The 23,418-nt window shown below is 39.9% G+C and overlaps 1 protein-coding gene across 1 annotated transcript in view; it reads left to right on the top strand.

Moving 5' to 3' along the window:
• LOC108440704 (pro-neuregulin-3, membrane-bound isoform) overlaps positions 1-23,418 on the top strand; it is a 553,144-nt gene that overhangs the window by 459,376 nt on the left and 70,350 nt on the right. The window contains exon 3 of the mRNA XM_017719726.2: positions 6,123-6,196. Coding sequence (XP_017575215.1) covers positions 6,123-6,196 — 74 coding nt within the window. The remainder of the gene's footprint in view (positions 1-6,122; positions 6,197-23,418) is intronic.

The raw sequence follows: 23,418 nt of genomic DNA, 5'->3' as shown, positions 1-23,418 counted from the left end.
TCACCACGGCAAGAACAATTTAAGCATGAAATGGTTTCATATCGAACTCATCATTCTAAGTAGATCCATTGCCTTTACTGAAGAACTCTTGAAGAACCATCTTTTTTTATGTGAGATTTTCCAGCTTTACAGACTTGGAGAACCCCCTTCTCACGATGCATCTTAAAGAGAGTTACTTTTGAAAACTGTGTTCGGGTGTTTTTGAGGCAGCCTGTTTGAAATGTTTTTTGTTGTTGTTTGTTTGTTTGTTTTGTCTTTGTTCCCTGGTGATAGCAGAAAGAAGCCAGAGAGCCAACATTACTGCTGGCCAAATATTTCATCAGAACTGTATAACTGTCAACTGTCTTGAAGTAATAATGAGAGTAGAGAGAACAGATTGCATGAATGCCAGACACGGTTCATCAGTGGACAACAAGATAAAATCTACTCTTAACAAGGTACCTGGCTATCTAGATATCTTAACTGAGTTTGGTTCCTTTCCTCTGACCAAAAGTATAAAAATACCCAATGTCCACTTTATGCTAAATAAAGACAGAATCCACAACCGAGGTGACCGTTTCATGCATGCTAGTTTGAATGTGTTTATTAGCTTAGATTCCCAATTATTGTACGACTATAAACACACCAGTGAACTAAAACATGAACAAATATCTGTCAAACGGATGAGCCTGAGGGATAAAAAGCTGTGCTACAAAATATTGTATAACATGGCAAGTAGCATATTAAACTCTTTTTAATAGCTCCTTAATGGGGGGGCTGCGATGGCCTGACGGAGAAGCGGCTTGGAAAATGAATGGATGGATGGATGCTGGAGCCTATCCCAGCAGTCATCGTTTGGAAGGCAGGATACACCCTGGACAGGTCACCTCATGTCCAATTGGCCTGACTGCATGTCTTTGGACTGTGGGAGGACACCAGAGAACCCGGAGGAAACCCACGCAGACACAGGGAGAACATGCAAACTCGACACAGAGAGGACACCGGTCACCTGGCCGTTGAATCGAACCCAGGCCCTCCTCACTGTGAGGCAACAGCGCTACCCACCGCGCCACCGTGCCACCCAAAATAAAGAACAAGCTTTTTCAAATGTGAAAACAAAGTTCAAACCAAAAAGTTTTTGTTATAACAACAATATGTTCTTCTTGCCTTGACTCTTCATCACTTTCGGTCACTTCCTAACCTCCCTCTATCCCCACTGCCATCACTGGCACTCGTGTCTACGCTGTAATTGCCATGTATGCATCGTCATACATGGTGCTGACTAATGACTACTCCTCTCTGCTCTAATGATGCTCCTCTAGTGCAAATGAGCAGCCACAAACTCTCAGCTCCGTGACTCGCCTCAGCTTCAGCTCCTTCTACTGGTGCTTAATTGAGCAGTCCTTCTTCAGCTTGACAAAACTTTTGTCCTGAGGGCTGACACACCGTCCTCTCGTGTGTCCTTGCTTGTAATTAGTGTAAATCTACGCATGACCGATGCACATATGTGAAAATGCTAGAAGCAAGTTATCTCATGAAGTGAGGCATTAGTGTAGATAAGGTGAAGCTCTACATGGAATTTGAATAGAGGATGAAGTGTAGGGAAGCTGTAGAATTAATATGTACAATCGTAAACTGTTGCCTCCTGAGTTGGGCAAGCACCTAAATATTGGCCCTAATTTTGGAAGATTGTGATCTCCAGTGATGCCACAGTCATCCATGGCTGGGAGTCCAAGAGAGCATACCTGGCCCCACTTTCTGGATGACTGTCCCTCACCCCCTCCCCTTAGCATGATACTTCTGTTAGCTGATCTAACAGAACTGGTAATTGTCCAATGATGTTGAAGTAGTGGCGATTTGAAAAGAAGTGCTGGTGACTCACATTCATTGAGGAAACATGCGTCATCCTTCACCATCACAGCTTGCTAGCATTATTTGGCATTTATAGATCTAGCAAGCAAGTGGAAGTGGCAAAGACAAAACCTGGGGGGATAATCAGGTAAACAAATGAAGCACATTATTTACCTGCATTCTGTTCATTTCTGGCCAATCTTGGTTGTCCACCTGTTGACCGAAAAGCTTATGCTCAATGACAGGTTTGGAACTTGGTTCTAGTAGTGCTGCTGTCTTGTTCAGTGTCTGACCAAATAGGCTGAACATTGAATATTATCTGAAAGAAATGATTTAATGCATTTGTTTCACTGGTTTTGTATGGAGTAAACAGTTAGAAAAGCAGATTAATTGGCAAAAATTGTTTGTTTTTATCAGGTTAATGCCCTGTGCCTCCCAGCCCAGTTTCTGAAACTTGTTAAGCCACTGTTACTTGAGTACAACCTTAATGCACAAAATCCTCAGTGAGCATTAAATAAGAATCAACATGTTGATATTAGTGTGTTACTAGAATGTGATATGTGCTTTGTTAAATACACCATGTAGAATGGACTTGAGTATTGTCCAATATTGGGATTATTGTAAAACTCAGGGGATTTAAACTTTTGCACATGAATAGAGATAGATAGATAGATAGATAGATAGATAGATAGATAGATAGATAGATAGATAGATAGATAGATAGATAGATAGATAGATAGATAGATTTAATTTTTTAAATCTACAGTTAATAAACGTGAGGCCTAATGATGACAGTGGAGAGGAACATTGACAAGTTCTTGTTATTTTTGAAGGCTCTGCTGTGGCAGAGTTAAATCATTTTTCTGCTATTTCCCTTTGGGATCAAAAAGTTCTATCTATCTATCTATCTATCTATCTATCTATCTATCTATCTATCTATCTATCTATCTATCTATCTATCTAGCTGGAGAAAAGTGCTGAGACAGTGAAGTGTTTGCATGTGCTTGGCGTGTGGAAACTTTCTTTTTTAATCAACAGCAATATAGAATAAATGTCAGTGAATTGGGCAAGAAAAGTGTTGGAGATTTGTGTTGGGGGCTGGTGTAAGCTGTTTTCAGTTCACTGGCCGTGGTGTAAGCAGAAGGTCACAGGCGTGTGTTCTGTGTCTGCTCTGACATTTGGACTGAGGGCTGTTTCTCGTTTTTTTCCTATTCTGACTCAAGTGTCTGAAAGGCGGATTATCCCACAGGGACACTTGGGACACGATGACAGTGGGAAAGGTTGTTAAAGAACAAGGATCAGTGGGGGCAAATGGGCTCCACCTAAGAGAAAAATAATTCATATGAAAGTCGGGTTGATTTGAACTCTTGCTGAGAACGTTTGGGAATGAGATGCTATTTTGATTGACAACCAAACATCATTTCAGCCATTAATTAGGCACTCGTTGCTTACTAGCTGAACTAAATAGCTAAGCTACGTTTGTTTTTAATTGTGAAAAGTGGGCTTTATGTGAGGCGTCGCTTTTCAAAGCAAGCTATAACATAAAGCTGTTGGATGGTGTAGTGGATAACACCACCAGTCTGGAAGCTGGACACTGAGGTTCACGTGCCATCACTGCACTCTTAAATAAATGATGCCACAAAGGCCTTTGATTTACTGAAGATCCATGGTCCCACATTACATTGTTTCTGATAACTGTGTAGTTACACAATAATACATGCAAAAGCAATGTAACTATTAGTCCAGTATTAACTGTTACAGATTGACTACAGTAATACATCTTACATAAAACCACATGTCAAGTTCCACTTTACAAGGGTATCTTGCCAGCTCTAAAAGCATTTTCCTTTTCAAGTTATTGGATATATGTAATAGGGTAATAACATTGGTATGAACGGCTGTTTTTCCAAAAAGATGTTACTAATTGTAACAGGAGGAGTACAGCTAGCTATATCATGAGAGTGCTTACAAAGGAGGTGCCAGGAACCTTTACCTAGCTGTAGTTGTATGCTTATGTGGTAACATGGTAACCACAGTTCTGGCTCATAAACATTCTTTAATGTGATGGAATTTGCATAGCAACAGGAAAATGTGCTGGTACAAATATCAATGTACTGCACTCTCAGAAATAAAGGTGTGAAACTATCACTGGGGCAATACCCCTGTTGTCACTGGGGTGGTCCCCACAAGGGACAGTACCTTTAGTCAGGGAATATAACTGTACTGTAATCCACTGAAATGATAGCAACTTACATAGTTTGTACCTTGAAGATCCAAAAATATACCTGAACGTAACCTTGATTTCTAACACCGCACCCATCCATCCATAACATATTTAAATGTATACATGGGCAGTCGTGGGCTGGAGGTTAGGGAACTGGCCCTGTGACCGGAAGGTTGCCGGTTCGATCCCCATTGCTGACAGTCCATGAGGTGTCCTTGAGCAAGACACCTAACCCCCAATTGCTCCCCGGGTGCTGTGGATAGAGATGCCCACCGCTCCGGGCAAGTGTGCTCACTGCCCCCTAGTGTGTGTATGCTCACTAGTGTGTATGTGGTGTTTCACTTCATGGGTGGGTTAAATGCAGAGGTGGAATTCATGGGAATAAAAAAGTATCACTTAAAGCTCAATATTGTAAAACCATCAAGCATCAAGCAACATACTTGTAATAACTTGCTTTTCTGTTTTTCCATTAAACTTTTCAAGTTTATCAACGTGTCTTCTTCAGTATGAAGACTTTTTTTTTTTGTTTGTTTTGTTTACCAACTTATTGTTGAAGGCTTGAACTGAAGCTCTTTGGTCTGAATGTGGTTGAAAACACCTGAGAGTTTTGAGTGACATCCCAGCGAGGGTTGGGCTTTGGTATTATTTTCAGGTTTTTCTCAGTTGTTCCTTTCAGCAGTTGATCGTTCAGGTTTGCAGCCTTTTGTGAAGCAGACTGGTGGGATCTAAACAGCAAAATCCATTTAATATGCTCCTGCAAATCAACAAAGAAAAGGTTTGGACAAACAAAGTGAAAACCTTAGTGTCCCTGAAACACTGTCTCATGCTGTGCCAGTGCCAGGTTTACCATAGGAAAGTGGGCATGGAGCAGATCCAGCATCATTCAAGCTACAGGAGTCATTTGTCCATTGATCAGAAATACCTAAAGTGCTGACGTAGGTGAGATCTGTCCTGGGACGGTGTTAAAAAAAGATTGTCAACACTTCTGACTCACAACCAAAGCTGAACGTGCCCCCTGCTCATGCGTCAATACCCCTGAATTCAGTAAACGTGACTATGTAACTGTGTTCCAGTAATAAAGTCAACACCCACAGAAAGCTCACAATGAGTCACGATCAAAACGATTTCTCTGTTGAAATTGTCTTTGTCTTCTAGGTGGATGCCAATATAAACATTAATGGATTATTTAATGTGGTTTGATCTGTGATATGAAAGTTCACATTAGTGCAAGAAGTTTGTCGTGTTAAATCTATCTATCTATCTATCTATCTATCTATCTATCTATCTATCTATCTATCTATCTATCTATCTATCTATCTATCTATCTATGTAATGCATAAATATACATACTAGGCTTCACTTATTAGTTATTACTTGTTTAATTTTCTATATGCAGAGAAACTTTATTTAAACATTAAACGTAAATCCTGAACTTTATTTATTCATTTATTTCAATATTAAACAAACAGTCCACTTCTTTAATGCATTTATGCTATTTTACGTTTTGAACATTAAGTATTGATTTGTTTGTTTGTTTGCTCATCTGGTGGTAACAAACAAACAAACAAGTGAATGAATGAATGAATAAACAAATTGAATTAAGCATAAAACCTGTTCGTTGCCTGTTTAATTAAACATTACATACATACCCATCATTTTCAATAAAACTATGTATCTATTCATGAAATCATTAGACATACATAATACACGTTCATTTATTTATTTATTTAAAAAGTAAACATTCTTCCGGGCATAATAAATACAAACATTCTTGCTTTCTTTAATTAAACATAAGTTCTGCACTGTATTGATTAAAAGTGACCTACATCCCAAACTTTCTAAGTTCAATTATTTACTTGTTTGTTCATTGAATCGTTACACATTTAACGTTGTTTTTCTTTCTTGAGGTGAACATCAAATGAAGAAAAAAAAAGCATTGAATAGATGTCTGTTTATTTATTCTGTAGAGCGAATGGTCAGTCAGCTTGCAGTATTACATGTGGCTAAACAGCTGATATTTTCGTCGCGTCGTCATTCTTACGGCTCAATGTTTTTGTGTTTTGCACAGGTGTAAAGAAGGCTTCCAGGGCATTCGCTGTGACCAGTTCCTGCCCAAAACGGACTCCATTCTGTCCGATCCCAGTGAGTGTCCATTTCACGCCTGGCTTATTTATATAGGAACACTGTATTGCTGTTTTGGTGGGTGGTACCATGTGCTTCTGTATGAGTGTGTGTAAATGCTGCTCTGTTCCGGGCAACTCAAGCTGAACTGCATCCTGAGCTCAGTGGCGTCTCTGTCATTCCCTCATGCAGAGCAGTCAAATGTGCCAACAAAGGTGATGTGTTTCTATCATCATGGGCACATTTCCAGTCTCAGAAAGAGCAAAAAACCACCACCCTCCATTTATTAGATTTCCAGCCCAAACAGCCATTAAATACAAGTTATTCATTTATTTCAATTAGATTATAAATAAGACTGGCACTTGAAAAACGTGGCCAAAAGCAGCTTCTAAAACTAGATTTGAATGAAGACGTATACTGTAGAAGCACTATGGGTCTGAAAGGATGTGTCGCTGCCAAGAGCTTCTTACTGATAAAAAAGAAAGTTTTAAAATCAAATGCAAAGCTTTTAGTGTCCTCAGAATAATGGACTGACCACGTCAGCATCCCGACCTCAACCTTAGTGAATGTTTTTGGGATTACTTGGACTGTGAGAAGCAGAAAATGCAACCAACTTCTAAGACTGAGCAAAATCCCTTAGATGTATGTATAAAAAACAAAAGCAAGTCCCCTGAAATGAATAGAAAGTATAATAAACAAAAGACAAAGGGTGTTTACTTAAAAATGAATGACTTTTATTTAATGGCCATTTTGTCCATAAATTAAATAAATGGACACTGTGACTGTCCACTAAGCAGTAGCTATCTGATACAGAACCACTGAGCATTAGAACTTGTGGCAACGTGAGATTAGTATAGACTGGGTATGAGGTTTGGCTTACAAGTTGAAAACTATGAGCTTTAGAGATTTAAATCATGTGAGAAGCCTTGAAAATGAATCAGACATGAACTCTCCCAGTGGCTCATGCATTCACACTGGCTCATCAAAGCTTCATTCCTTTTCACTGAATAATGAACGAAATCCTGACATGATGCTCTGACTCGGCCATGGGTTCCTCAGGAATCTGACACAAGCTGTGTCTGTAAACAACTCAGCTTCTCAGTGAAATTGTTTCTGTAAACGGCCTGAACAACAGCCCATTGGCAAACGGATAATCGGAGAGTCATTTCATTGTAATGCTCAAATGCATCAGAGACATTTCAGATTCCCTGTATTGTTATGCTCGGATTCATCAGAGACAAAAGAGGTTCAACAAACTCCCAGCTTGAGCCGCTAGCGCTGTGAAAATGGTCTGGCAAATTGTGTGCTATGAATACAGTGTATCTAATAAAAAGGGAATTTGCCTTGCTCTGCTTGACCTTGACCAATCTATTTATACACACTCAAGGGAACTTTGATTCATTGATGCTAAGACTATTACTGTTTTGGTGTGAATTAGAGCTATTACAGCGTTATTAATATGTAATTACAAGGTAATTACATTATAATAACCCTATTCAATTTATATTCAGGACTAGAATAGTTTAGCCTGCACATCTAACTTTTTACCATTTTTGTTGATATCAAAATAGTATTTTTTTTTAAACAAAAGTTTATGCTAAACGAGGTTTTTCTCAGATTCAAATCACAATTAAATGTCTCGTCTTCAGTTGACGAAATGCAAAATCAACTGAAAGAATATACACTGTTACACAATTTGTTTGCTTGTTTTAACATGCTGCAACTCATTTATAGCATAACAAACTTAGGACGATAAACCCCTCACCAAGCCATGACCCAAAGCTTTATTACACACCTCCAAAACCTTCAAAAGAAAATCCCAAGTTTTTGAAGTCCCTGTACTTAATGAATAATAAGCCTTAGTATGTGATAAGGCTGCTATGTTAAAGGGTTTAAGTGCCCTAGATTCCACAACATTAAAAGATGTCAATCTTTATTATGTCTCGACTGCTTCTACTAGAAAGAGTCGCCTGGTCTTTTTAGCCCCTTTTCACTACTTCTTTGAAGCATTGTGTTCCTAATGTCCTGTTGTCAAGGGCTGATCCAATTCACACTGATTTCCATGTATAGCACATGCAATACATATATTGTACACACTCGTTTTTCAAAGCTATTTGCAGAAGCACAGCTTATAGAGTTGACCCTTGGATATCTTCGGGGCTTTTGCTCTACAATGTGCTCTTACTGTCAATGTTAGATGCATAAGTGAACCTTCTTTTTCCATGATGTTCTTCGTCTTTCAGTTTCAAGGTGAATACACTTTTCAGTGGAAAAATGAATTGACTTACAACTGTGTTGCATATATGCCACATCTTAATGTATCTGTCTTGGCATTTGGATAAGGAGACGCATCTCAGGGTTTAGAAAAATAAATTGGTACAGGAGAGCAAGCAATCTCAAACCCAGCTGTACAGCATTTCTCCGGTGTGCTCATGCATTCGAAGCGCTAGGAATACAATCTTGAGCTGTGTTAGCTTGTGCATTCTGATCCCGGAACTCCTACACTGAGAGGTGGGAACTGTGCCACAACCCTGGCAAAGAAATGCTTGCAAGCGCTAACAGCCCACTGTTGGCTAAGTAGCAGTTTACCCCAGGGCTGCCTTCTTAATATCAATGAACTACCATCGTGATGGACTGCAGCCCAGCAGTAGCAACTGGCAGTGACACTTTTATGAAATTTGCAGAAAGTGATTGTTGGACATGCTCCACTAACCCACTATTCATGATGCTTCCGCTTTTATGGACACCAGATCTAAAATGACACTGTGTTCTTGAGCTCAGAGTTTGTCTCAGGCACCACCTAAAAACAGTAGACAATACATTCAAGACAGAAATTCTGGATTTTTGAACACAGAATCTCCTGCTTCCCAACGAAGCCAGTTGAAACTAAACTTCATCTGCTTGAGGGCTAATAACAATAGACACTCACTGTAAGCTTCTTTGGCTGGCATGTGAATATAAAATGCTCTTATAATGTGTTTATGTTTGAATTAGAGGTGCTTAATTAATACTTAATACATTTAAATTGGATGTACACCATGGTAGTTCACTAATATGGCTAAAATAGCACCAAACCACTTAACCTTACAGCTATCCAACTATCTCCTTGTGTTTAGTTAATAACTAAATTAATAACATATGATACACAAAGAGAAACTCATACGTCTGTTAAAGAAGCTAAAATACTTCTTATTTTAATGGTGTCACCATGTTGAAAAGAATCAAGGAATATGAATTCGGACTAGTCAGCTCTCTTGTGAAACTTTCCAAGTGGGAATTAGAAGTCAGGTGTCCTGAGAAACTTAATGAGTGGGAAATACAACTCAGGTGTCTTAAGAAATTTTCCAAGTGGGAATTATAAGTCAGGTCTCTTGAGAAACTTAACAAGTGGGAATTACAAGTCAGGTGTCTTGGGAAATTTTCCAAGTGGGAATTACATCTCAGCTCTCTTGAGAAACTTTCCAAGTGGAAATACAAGTCAGATCTCTTGAGACATGTTCAAAGTGGGACTTACAAATCAGCTATCTTGAGAAACTTTGAGTGGGAATCACAAGTCAGGTCTCTTTGAACCTTTCAGAGTGGGAATTCCAAGTCAGGTCTCTTGAGAAACTTTCCATGTGGGAATTACAAATCACCTCTCTTGAGAAACTTTCCAAGTGGAAATACAAGTCAGGTCTCTTGAGACATGTTCAGAGTGGGACTTACAAATCAGCTAGCTTGAGAAACTTTGAGTGGGAATCACAAGTCAGGTCTCTTCTGAAGCTTTCAGAGTGGGAATTCCAAGTCAGGTCTCTTGCAAAATTTCTGAGTGGGAGTTACAAGTTATCCAATCAATGTTTTCTGAGGATATTTGTAAGCTGGGGCAAGTGTGGTTGGAAGATAAATATCTAAGACCAGAAGATAGTGACCACTCTAAACCATACTGACACTTCTCTTGTCTCTCTTCATTCTTTGAGTAGTGGAACAGAAGTGCCCAGGCTTGGTGTGGATAGGACTTGTCAGTGTTGCCAGGCCGACAGACTCTACCCAAGCTTCTGCTGCAGTGTTGCTTCTAGAAGTGACATGCACTGCAGAAAAGGGCACCACTTGTTTCCTGCATCCTTGACTTCAGTGGACAGATATCACTTTCTCTCTAGTTTTCTTTGTCTTTCTACTTCCAGTGCACTCACACAGACTTCAGCATCAAAGTCTTCACAAGAGATCCTCTTTTCATTGTCCACTCTCGATAAAAAAGAAAACGACGCAATGTCCAGTGACATTATCCACCTGAATACAAATCAATGAGGACTTACATCAAATAAAGACGTTGAGAACCACTAGAACAGGGTCTGCTGGAATAGACTGTACTGAAACATACTCTTTAGTGAAGGGAATGGTTCTGTTTAGAACCTGAGTCCTATAGAACCATTGCATGCTTAAATGGTTCTTTGCATGACGTAAAAGGTTTTTCAGATATTTATGTTGAATGTGTCGTTCACACTTATAAATGATGGCTCCTCACAGATTTTTCAATAAAGAAAATGGTTCTATATCACACATGAACAGTCAAAGAACCCGTTGCAAGATTAAAATGCACTTTGCGTCATTAAAGGGAGTTTCAGATTGTTGAACAATATGCTCTAGAAGGTTCTATATAGAATCAAAATGGTTCTATACAGCATCAAAAATCATTCTTCTATTGTTACAATTTCAAGCGTTGTGCCTTTTTAGAAAAGGTTCTAGATAGAAATAAATAAAACTCATTCTCCATCAATCTGAGAAACGCTTCGATAATGCAAAGGGCTCTTTAAGTGTTCGTCGTTCTACATAGAACCATTTTTCTTTAATACAGAACGCTTTTTTTAAATGTGCATGTTTCTTTATAGAACTTTTTGGAAATGGTTCTATTTAGTACCGAAATAATTATTTTATTGTGACAGGTTTGGCATGATAGAAGAACCCTTTCTGGTGGAATATAGAATCATTCTCAAAAAGGTTCTTTGCAGAACCATGTAGAACAAATTCTCCATCAATCTAAAGAATGTCTTCACTATGCAATGAGTCTCTGAAGAGGAAATGGTTCAACATAGAGCTCAAGGTTCTAAATAGAATAATTCTCTTTATTAAAGAAGAACCATTTTAAGTGTTTATATGATGGACGGTATAATTATTGGCCACTTTAATAGAAACCCTTCCCATGTAGCTCCACCTTGCTGGTACACAGTTAGAGACTGTAGCCCATCTTCTCATGCACAGTTTATCCATCCTCTGACTCTTCATGAATGTTCAGTTTCTGACCACTGAATTGACCCTAACTAGATATTTTTGGATGGCAGAGATTTAATGTATCAGATGTATGTAGAAATGCCAGCACTACACACACTAACTGCCACACATGGGGTGGAAGGGGGTGGGGGGCTGAAAAAATGTAAATAACAACAGATGGGCTACAATCTGTAATTATACACCTATACAGTGGACAGGAACACAATATGGCCTTGCGATGCCCCTGGGGCGAGAGTCTTTGGAAGCCTACCTTACTTTAACAGTGAACCATGAACAAAAGCAAAAATAAACTGGACTATTGGTGTGGACAGTTTATTAAATGTTCAGGTTTGGAATAGTTTGTTCCAAACCACCTTGAGTGTGGTGGTCTATGACCTCCGAGTGCCTCAGTGGATCAGAGGCCCATGAGCATTAGCCCCAAAAGCCTGGTCAGTAATTCATCCCTATTAGTGGACCTATAAAGTAGGTGGACAGTTGAGAAATGCATGGTAGGTGTTTCTAATAAAGCAAAATAGTAACATTTGCATAGAAGATTCTCAGTTCATTATCATTCAATTGTGAACACTATCATCCAACCAAAAAGTCCTTGGGAAAAGGTCAGCATATGAGGCAGACTATGATTTCAGCACTGGGCAAGAGATGCATCTCTGGGGATGCGAATCAGCCTGTTCAGAAGAGAAAGTCAGGGTTTTTCTTCAGCAGCCAATTCCACAGGGTCTGTCAAAACAGCAAGAAGCTTTCTGTGAAAAAGCACTCCTCGACCTGGAGGTGGACGTCAGGTGTGTGAGAAAGAGAGAGTGAGGGAAGGAAAATGGCAAGGTGAAAAGAAAAGTGTTGACACTATAACCATGTGTTTTTCAGTCCCTTACCAAATTATCTTCCCCTGAATTATTATATCTTCCATCAAATGAACCTCCGAATTATTTCCTGGCCTTGCTGTGTGCTCCTGGTGGCCCTGTGCCTGCACGTAACCTTGTCGCTACAAATTAGTGAAGGCAGAGAAAATTGGATGGCGGGGACGTTGCTTATTAAGTGAAAGGGCATTGAAATTCTGTGTGTTGAGAAGTGAAAAGCCACAGTAATTGGCATCAGAATTAAAAGGTGAATTGATGATTCAGAGAGTCAGGAGGTATCTTGTGCTAAAGTCATGCTGAAATATCTCAAACTGCGGGTTTAAAAATGTTCATTTTTTTAAATATTTTAGACTTTTTTATAAAGTTGAGTCATGTCTGCTTGCATAAGCTCAAAAATTTGCTTTCACTCTATGTCCAAAAGTATCCAGACATCCCTTCTAATTTAATTCAGCTCTTTTATGGCATGTATACTCTTAAAAAGATGGTTCTTCAAGGGTTCTTTGTTAAAGAAAATGGTTCTATATAGAATTGTTCTTTTGGAAGATTAAAGCAACACTAAATGCTTCTTCAGATTAATGGAGAATGTGCTGTAGATGGTTCTACATAAAACCTGTTTGAAAAAATAAGGGTTTTTTTGTTGCTACACTGTCAAGCCTGTAACGATTAAAAAACCCTTTGTGGTGCCGTACAGTTACTTAGTGATCCATATTAGTCCCACAAAGGGGAAATTTCACCTGCACAATCTAATCCGTCCATACAGTGAAACACCACATACACACTAATGAACACACACACTAGGGGGCTGTGATCACATTCAGCCCTATCCACATTGCCCAGGGAAGCAGTTGGGGGTTAGGTGCTTCACTCAAGGGCACCTCAGTCATGTACTGTCAGCTCAGGGGATTAAACTGGCGACCTCCCGGTCGTAAGGCTGGTTCCTTAACCTCCAGCCCATGACTGCCCCCATAGTCCATGACTGCCCCCAAAGGTTCTATATAGAACTGTATAAAACGCAGTCTTCATCAATCTGAAGAACGCTTTCATGTTTTTCATGAGTGTTTTATATAGAACTTTTCTCTTAACTAAAGAAGCCTTGAAGAACTATCTTTTTAAGTGTATACAGCACTGTTATGTACTGTGCACTGCTTTTTAATCATGTTTTATACTTGTGTAAAACACACTGAATAGCCTTTGTGTATGAAATATGTACAGCTCATAAAATATCCAGAAAAGGGCACTGCCAATAGTGGATGAGCCTAAGTGCATCATGCCCAATGGCAAGTGTTGGCTAGAGGGGTATATAACCCACCCCCCAATCTCTGGAGTGATGGAGCTTCATCCAATATCTGGGATGGGATAAGTTTCAGTGCAGAACTAACCATCACCAATCAACACCAGTACCTAACCTCACTAATGCTCTTGTGGCTAAATGAAATCAAATCATTACAGCAATGTTCCAATATCTAGTTTAAATCCTTCACAGAGATGGTTTCTGTAGCTATACCCTTGCTATCAGAAGAAATATCGTTTAAGCAGGTGTCTACAGACCTTTAGTGTATTTTAGCAAATAACTGATTATGTAATAATCCGGGTAAAAGTGTAATAATAAGTCTCAAAGACACGTGAATCTTGAAAGCTTTGAAAATAAGTTTTAAAACGTGTTCATGACCAAATTTAGTCTAAATTCCAGGCTTATCATACGTTACGTCGGCATTATTGGTTGCTGTCTCCTTATTGTTATAACTGTTATAACATCACCTTACAACTGTTATGCATGTGGTTTTACCTTTTTACCACATTACCTTTAGTGTTAACAGTGACCATACAAAAGGCATAATGTAGCAATGCCATGGCCGTGGGCCCTAATGGATTGCCATTGCCAAAGCCAATTTATATGCGCCCATGCAGAAAAGAATAACAGAAGCGGAACAGGAAATCCATATTGATTGCTGCAATTTATCTGCCAGGGCCTCCTTGTTCATGCTTGAGAAGTATTTAGGCAAGCCTGGGGTAATGGTTTCAGATAGGCCGTTTAAACTGAGGTATGGATCACGTCAACATACTCGCTAACGAAGAAAATGCGACTTGTATGCAGATTTCTAGTACATATGGCAAGTGATTGTGAGAAAACATGAACATTTTAGAGGAATGTTTCACTTTTGGTCATGAATATGAGCTGTGCCATCGCCATAAAAATAACCTGAGAGTGACAAAATGATGCAGATGTCTTCTGTGAAAACCTGAGAAATTTCCAAGCAGCAACTTAATTTAGCCTCCATCTGGTATAGATTCAGATGTACGCCACCAAGCCATGACGCACTTGTACAGGAGCTTTTATGACATGCCACAAAATATCCATGGGGGTTAATATGGAGTTGGTCCCCCTTTGCAGCTATAACAGATTCCGCTCTTCTGGGAGATTTTGGAGAGTATGTGTGGGGATGTGTGCCCATTCATCCAGAAGAGCATTTGTGAGGTCAGACACTGATGTTGGATGAGAGGGCCTGACTCACGATCTCCATTCTAGTTCATCCCAAAGGCACTCAGTGGGTTTGAGGTTAGGACTCTGTGCGGGCCGGTCACGATCATGCACACCAAACTCACCCAGCCATGCCATGTGTACGGGGGCTCAGTCATGTTGGAACAGAAAAAAGTTCTTCCCTAAACTGTTCCCTCAAAGTTGGAAGTGTACAATTGTCCATAATGGTATGCGAAGTCATTAAGATTTCCCTTCACTGGAACTAAGGGTTCTAGGTCAAGCCCTGATGAACAACATATCATTATCCCTCCTCCACCAAACTTTATAGCTGGCACAGTGCAGTCACGCAGGTAATGTTCTCTTGGCATTCACCAAACCCAGACTTGTCCATTAGACTGACAGATAGAGAAGCATGATTGATTACTCCACAGAATGCATTTCCACTGCTCCAGTGGCCAGTGGTGGTGCTTTGCATCACTCCATCCAATGCTCGGCATTGTGCTTCATGATGTAAAACTTGCATGCAGCTGCTCAGCCATGGAAACCCATGCCATGAAGCTCCTGACACACAGTTTTTGTGTGGATGTTGATGCCAGAGAAGGTTTGGAGCTCTGCAGTTACTGAGTCAGCAGCTCAGCAGCTCAGTAACCAGCTCTGTAACTTTACTTGGTCTGACACTTCATGACTAAGTTGCTCTTGGTCCTGAACTCTTCCACTTTTAAATAATACCACTCACAGTTTATCATGGAATATCTAGGAGGGAAGAAATGTTGTGCACTGACTTGTTACATCAGTGGCATCCTATTACAGTACCATGCTCAAATTCACTGAGATCATTTCCATTTTTACACACACACACACACACACACACACACACACACACACACACACACACACACACATATGTATATATATATATATATATATATATATATATATATATATATATATATATATATATCTCAACACTTTGTATAAATTGCTTTTTAGCCACCCTTTAGCATTTGAATGAACACATCTCCTCGGAGCTTGGTACAGCTTAGTGTTGCTTGAGTTATCCATTTGTTACTGTCACTGTGAGAGTCTCCTGCTAACTTCAAAGCTCTGCCTTCCAGGAGTGGTTCTTCATCCCAGACTTCCAGCTTTACACAGTGATCAAATTCACATTTCGCCAAGTTCCCCACAGCAGTTCAGAACATTCCACTTTTGCACAGATGCTTTTGCCAGGGAACCTAATGAAAAAGGCTTTAGAGTTTCGATTGTTGAAGTGACCGCCTTTGTTGCTGTTTTGGGTATTAAGATCTAAGAAGACAACTGATTTAAGAGGCACTAAAGGAGGCCATGTATGTCCACTTGAAACAGACATGCCTGAATTGAATAGATCTACCACACCATCTTGTTTGGTGTTGAATCTCGTCTCATTCGTCTACTTATGCTGACTTCTATATCCTTGCACTTTCATACCAGTTCACATCTCTAGGATTCTATGATGACCTTACAGGCTTCATGACATCACAGTCGTGTATCCCAGAGTTTTAGGATTTCAGGAAACATTATCCAGTTGCCTTGACTTACTATCCCTAGTTTAAAAATTCACTCTTACATCAAAGATGCCAAAAGGGTTCTTTGGAGCTATGCTACACAATAACTACTTTAGTTCCCTAAAGAACTTTTCTTTAGGTGCCATAGAGTTCACTTTTTCAGTATATTAAATTGTTCTCTAATGCCTACCTGCAGCATATGTGACTTTCCAAATGGCAATTTCCAAAGCCTTTGATTTCGGTCTAGAATGAAATGAGCTGTATTCTTTTTTTTTGGTGGGGTCAAGAATCTTTTGATGAGCTCTGCTCTGATTTGTTGATTTAGAAGGCATTTTGATTGTGATGGCTCACACAGAAGGAACATATGGAATATGAAAATAGACATTGTCAGGAAAATACAGTGAACCTGTATATATGCTAGATAATCCTACTTTTTAGTTAGCTGTGTTAGTTACTTGCAGCTTGCTAATTGCTAACATTATCTATACTAGATACAATTTAAAGTAATTAAAAGCACTGAGTGCCAAGCACTGAGTGAAGCCTGTTCAATGGTGTCTAAGGTTTGACAAATTGTCTGGAGTGAAATGTGCAGAGCAAAGGAACTTTTTTCATTTTTTAGAGTTGTATAATATTTACACATCCATATTTCATGGGCAGGTCTCTTCAGGTTTTTTCTTGAAGTCATATCATGTCTATGTTTGCCCCATTGTAGTCTTCTCCAACCCACTGCGGCACCAACCCAAGAGGCTGTCCTCCACATAGAGGCCTCAGCTCTGTCCATCCACTGCATGTCCGATCATATTATGTTATGCTTCTTTAATAATTCTCACAGAGCCTGTCCTTCTCTCTGGTGTCCCAAGGCCTGTCAGTCATCTCTCCCAGCTCAAGGCCACTGTCTCCTTTCCACCCCCAGTGATTCCTTCCCAACCTTAATCTTGGGGCCACAGTGAGCACCAAAGCACCTCACCATAGGCCAGGAGGCCCAAAAAAGAACACAGTTGCAGTGTTGCTCCCAGTAAGATGTTACTGCTGACATCTCCAGTCTGGCTGGCAGGTCTGATGTAATAAGAAAGAAAGAAAGAAAGAAGACAAAACACTATTGTTCCCAGAGCTTAGAATCATGTGTTAATCATGTATGTTGTTATTTAAAAAGTTATAACTTACAACTTATACATTGTTATTCACTGTAGATTGATATTTTAAAATAGACACCTAAACAAGGTTAATGCTTATAGATGATCTACTGTTTTATTACATAATATTAAATTATTATTATTATTATTATTTGCTCTAAAACGATGCATTAAATACTGTATCAATCTGTGGTCTCGAGATCTTTTCCACACCTAAAGGTTTTCTGGATATGAATCTTATTATGCCTTCATTTTCTCAGTTATTATGGAACCATCTACAGCATTCAGCATTGACGTAAATCTCCGATCTTTCCACAGACAGAAAGGACACCTGGGTCTTGCAGAAACAATGGTTTTATTTGAAGAGCTCTGTCTAGTCTGCCACCAACCCTAGTCTGAAAACCAGTTTTGGACCCATGAATTTCAATTCTAAATCTCTCCACCCTGAAGAGTGTCATGTAGAGCAGAGTGGGCGATTTGAATCTTGTTGTAAAAACCTTACTGTCATAAAATGACCAGAGTTGATGTCTTCTCGTCCCCAGGAAGTGTTAAAAAATTGTTCAAACTATGAGAACCGGATGTAAGTGGACGTCCCCAAAAACAACCCTTCAGCACTGTGTTTAACAATGAATAAAATAAAACTAGAAAATAAATCAAAATTAAATTCCCGACAGGATTCATCATAATTTAAAACCATTGATGGTTTGTGTTACAATCATTTTAATCCGTGCCTCTGTAGCATCCATCCATCCATCCATCCATCCATCCATCCATCCATCCATCCATCCATTTTCTAAGCCGCTTCTCTGTCAGGGTCGCGGGGGGGTGCTGGAGCCTATCCCAGCAGTCTTTGGGCGGAAGGCAGGATACACCCTGGACAGGTTGCCAGTCCATCGCAGGGCATCCTGTAGCAATGCTAGGTTATTGTAGCTTCTTTTTGCATGCCCTCTGGAGGCCATACAGCTGGTAGGTTGGAAATTGACTCTGACGTTTTTAATAATATGATGAAATATTTTGTCCCTGTAACTCAGACACTGTCAGCAGATTATCTAAGACACTGCTAGCTGTTGGCATACAATGTTGTTGTTGAGCTGCCAGCGAGCAATGAGTGATGAAAAGAAGCATATCAGTGCTGAGATACCATGTGCAATTGCAGCTTTATTGACATCAAATAACGGTGGGCAGCTGCCACCATGAAAACATTTAAACACAATAAAAATTTGAAATGGGGGCTTGAAAATCAGTTCACTTCCAGCTTTGCAACTCATACACATTCCCATCTACATACATTAGTAGTAGTTCGACTGAATGGTTGCAAAACAGGATGAAATTGCATTCTTTATGGCCACCATGAAAAGTGGCTGAAAACAGTCATTTCAAGCTTTTAAGCAGTTACTGTAAAAACAATGAATGTATCAATGAAGCTTTGGTGATCTTTCTTAGCAGCTGCTTTAATGCTTGGGTTATCATCATGATGGCTAAATCAACTGCAGTTGAGATGTTTAGTATGTTCATGATGTGAAATGCTCATTGAAATGCCACACTTACACACACCCATTAATCTGTGTGGGGGCAAACCACTTACGGCTTTTAGTTTGATTTGCGCACATTAGCGTGCGCTGATATATCCGGCCCTCGTCTAAGAGGTTTACCAAGAGCAAACACAAATACTAAATACATTGTCTTTGAAGTGCATTTGTGAGTCAACTAAGATCTGAACTGGCATGTTAAACAGACTGAGTGCATAATCAACTGTATAGCATTGGGCACTGGAATCATTATCTCACGCCAGTGAGCATCAGTCCAGATCTTTGGAGTTCATTTGTGAAATGATTAATTGGCATGTTAAACAGGTCCCCATTTCCTTTCACACTGTCTTTGGTTGTATATGCTTAAATGACTGTTCACAGGCTCTTTAATAAAGAAAATGGTTCTACGTAGAACCGTGAACACTCTTTGCCTGACTACAGGATTCTTTGCATCAGGAAAGTGTTCTTCAGATTGATGGGGAATGTGGTGTTTTATTGCAACAAGCCTGACATCATAACAATAGAGGAATGCTTGTTGGTTCTGTATAGAACCCTTTCCAAAGGGATTTCTGAGAGTGTAGAATCTGAAAGAATACTTGTCTATTTCCTAGAAAAGAAACTGAACCTGGGCTATAAAAGAAAGCAATGAGTCTTTACCATCTCTTTTCAGTATGATGAAATTTGGTGTGGGTTTTGGTGGTACTTTTGTCTTCATTACTCCAAGTAATTATCCGATTATGAGATATTTTACAGCATTCTTTTTCAGTTCAATAGCTAGAACCCATGTAATACAGTTAGCCTGTCTGCGTTCTTACCTACATTTTTACAGACAGTAGAGTTTATGCCACACACATTTATTTAGTTAATGCCTATAACCTCTTGGGTCATTGATCTTTCTTACAACTTACCGTCATATTATTCAAAACAATGACCTAGTACTTTGGAGTACCTCAGATATACTGGGTTCATGCCTTCAAAGCTTAAGGGACAGAAAAAGAAAGCGTTACCAGTCCATTGAGTTTGAAAGGCCACGTCCGACACCGATACAAAGGGTACAGGGCCCTGTCCAGTCGTCTCCTGGATGCTGTAATTGTTTTAAACGCCAGAGGACAACAGTCCGAGTCTGTTTCAGTTCAAATGTCATGAACTGCATTTAGAGTAGTTGACAGATGACTTTTGAGACAGATTCAAACCTCGGGCGGCTAGCTCAGGCAGCTGAGCTGAGCTTGTGCCACCAGGCCACCCAGAGATGTGTGCATTCAGAACTGACACTGTGGACCTTGAGGCCTTCGGCTTTGTCTGATTGGTCTGTATGTGTGTGTGTATTGGAGAGAGACTGAGTGTGTGTTTGTCATGGAGTTGAAAAACAAAGGTTCAGCTTGGCTGAATTCTGATATGAGACTGATTTTGATTGACAGCAACCTTTGGCATTTTGCAAGACTGGCCCGTCATTTTTAGTTAGCTTCAGCTTTGTGTATTCAACAGAAAAAGAGCATGATTCCCAGTCCTAGCCTTGGCGAAGTGATGCATATTTTGGTGTCTTCTCTGTTTCTACACCAGTGGAATAGTGAATTACAGGTCTGGTTACCGTGCTTGAGTACATTTTCCAGTACTCTTATTTATGTAAGAGCCTTCAGTAGCCTTTCCATCCCATCCTACACACCTGGTGCAACTAATCAGCTAGACTCTGAAATTGTGTGTCATGCCTATATCAGGAACGTTGGCTCTAAGATGGTTTTATGTATGACAGAAGTTAGTGTTTTCAAATATCTCCACGGTTGTGTCATGTCATTAGATCCTCTGAGTTACGTGGTAATTTAGTAGTCAAATGCAACTAATGCTACATACACTGTTTGGATAAAAGTATTGGGATACCTATACGTCACACCTATTAGAGCTTTTTTGACATTCCATTCTAAATCCATAGAGATTAATATAGATTTGGTCCCCCTTTGCAGCTACAACAACTTCCACTCTTCTGGGAAGCGTTCTACAAGATTTTGGAGAGTGTCTGTGGGAATGTTTGCCCATTCAACCAGATGAGCATTTGTGAGGTCACACACTTATGTTGGACAAGAGGACCTGGCTCACAGTCTCCACTCTGATTCATCCCAAAGGTGTTCAGTGGGGTTGAGGTCAGGACTCTGTGCAGGCCAGTCAGGTTCTTCCATACCAAATTCACCCAGCATTGAGTTTATGGACCTTACTCTTTGCACTGGGGCTCAGTCATGCTGGAACAGATGAGGACCTTCCCCCAAATGAAACACACAATTCTGCTGAAGCATTGTGTCATCTACCACTTCTTGGCTCAATATGAAAGTGGTGTATCTCAATACTTTTGTCTATATAGCTTACATGCTATAAGCAAGCTAATGTGTATGAACACTGGACACTGTCCATACAGCAATATGTGTCAGCTTTGGAACGTTTTAGTTTACCAACGGCAGAGTTTCTGAAACACTAGTGATTTCTGTCATAGAAAAATCTTTTTCAGACTTGGAGGTTAGGGATCTGGCCCTGTGACCGGGAGGTTGCCGGTTCGATCCCTAGTGCCGACAGTGCATGACTGAGGTGTCCTTGAGCAAGACACCTAACCCCCAACTGCTCCCCAGGCGCCGTGGATAGGGCTGCCCACCGCTCTGGGCAAGTGTGTGCTCACTGTCCCCTAGTGTGTGTGTTCACTAGTGGTGTATGTGGTGTTTCACTTCATGGATGGGTTAAATGCGGAGGTGGAATTTCCCTGGTTGTGGGATCAAAAAAGTATCTCTTAATCAAGTCTTTGCGGCCTAAAACACTCTAGACTTCAGCACGTCATTAAACACACAACTGATTCTACTCATCATCTAATCAGAAAGGCCTTCAAGAACTGAATTCAGAGTGTTAGATGAAGGTAAACACTAATCTCTGTAGTACTTTGGCCCAGAAGGTCCCCAGTTTGACATGCCGGATCTAGACTGTTGTGAGAAGAACCTACATGAAACAAAGAGTATATTCTTTGGTTATTGGAGAGATGTCATTGAACCCATTTTGCGTCCAGTGTCTGATTCTAAAAGAACTATTAAATTGAGATACTGTATGTCAAGCCATTCTGAAGTTTAAAGAACTCTGCATAATATAAAGGTTCCTAAATGGTTCTTGACTTGCCTGTAACAGTCTCGGAACAGTTTAATTCTTGTTTTACTTTTAATTATTGTAGAACCTCTGCAGAGCTTCATTAAACTTTAGAAGTCTTCTTCACGCTTGCACATCTCATTCCCAAAAACAGTTGTTTTGAAGAACTGTCCACTGAAAGGTTGTTTTAGGAACCAAAAAGGGCCCATGGCAAAGCTCCAAAGAACACTTTATTTATAAGAGTTTTATTTTTAAGAGTGAATTGTCTGTCCCAGGTCATCTGATTATTTTTACCAGGACGGAAGTGTTGCAGCTTCCAATAAAGCTCCTGTTTTGACATTTAATTTATTAAAACTGGACATTTTGATGCATTGGAGTTCATTTATTTACTATTTGAATCAGGATGTTGTACATTTATTAATAGTCAGCTCATTATCAGCTGATAACAGATTCAGCTGGGGTATTTCCATGAAACATTTTCCCTTATTTTGAACGATGTCCACAATGTTTACAACTCTTGACTTGCATATGATATTGCCACCACATTAGAATGAAAAGTGCCTGGAGAGCACATTCATTAACTGGAGCTGGAACTGTAATGATATGTGTAAAATGTAGGAGCAGCATTTGCTGAGCCAGTTTATTAATAGCATCTCTCAAAATCCAAATCATTAATCATCAGATCTCCCTCAGGCAAAGTATACATGGGAGACTCCATATCGATGTACATACACTCGCCAGCCACTTTATTAGGCACACCTTGCTAGTAAAAGGTTGGACCCCCTTTTGCCTTCAGAACTGCCTTAATTCTTCGTGGCAAACTTTCAACAAGGTGATGGAAACGTTCCTCAGAGATTTTGGTTGGTTATTTGAGTTTCTGTTGCCTTTCTATCATCTGGAACCAGTCTGCCCATTCTCCTCTGACCTCTCACATCATCAAGACATTTTCATCCACACAACTGACCGCTCGCTGGATATTTCCTCTTTTTCGGACCGTTCTCTGTAAACCCTAGAGATGGTTGTGCGTGAAAATTCCAGTAGATCAGCAGTTTCTGAAATACTCAGACCAGTCCGTCTGGCACCAACAACCACACCACGTTCAAAGCCCCTTAAATCCCCTTTCTTCCCCGTTCTGATGCTCGGCCTGGACTTCAGCAAGTCGTCTGGACCACCTCTTCATGCCTAAATGCACTGAGTTGCGGCCATGTGATTGGCTGATTAGCTATTTGTGTTAACAAGCAATTGAACAGGTGCACCTAATAAAGTAGCCGGTGAGTGTATACTCCAGTAATCAAAGTGAAACCTTTGTTTTTCTTTTGCAGCCAGCAAAA

The sequence above is a fragment of the Pygocentrus nattereri genome, chromosome 5 (assembly GCF_015220715.1).
Source record: "Pygocentrus nattereri isolate fPygNat1 chromosome 5, fPygNat1.pri, whole genome shotgun sequence".
NCBI classification, from domain to species: domain Eukaryota; kingdom Metazoa; phylum Chordata; class Actinopteri; order Characiformes; family Serrasalmidae; genus Pygocentrus; species Pygocentrus nattereri.
This window is presented reverse-complemented; position numbering and strand designations above follow the sequence as displayed.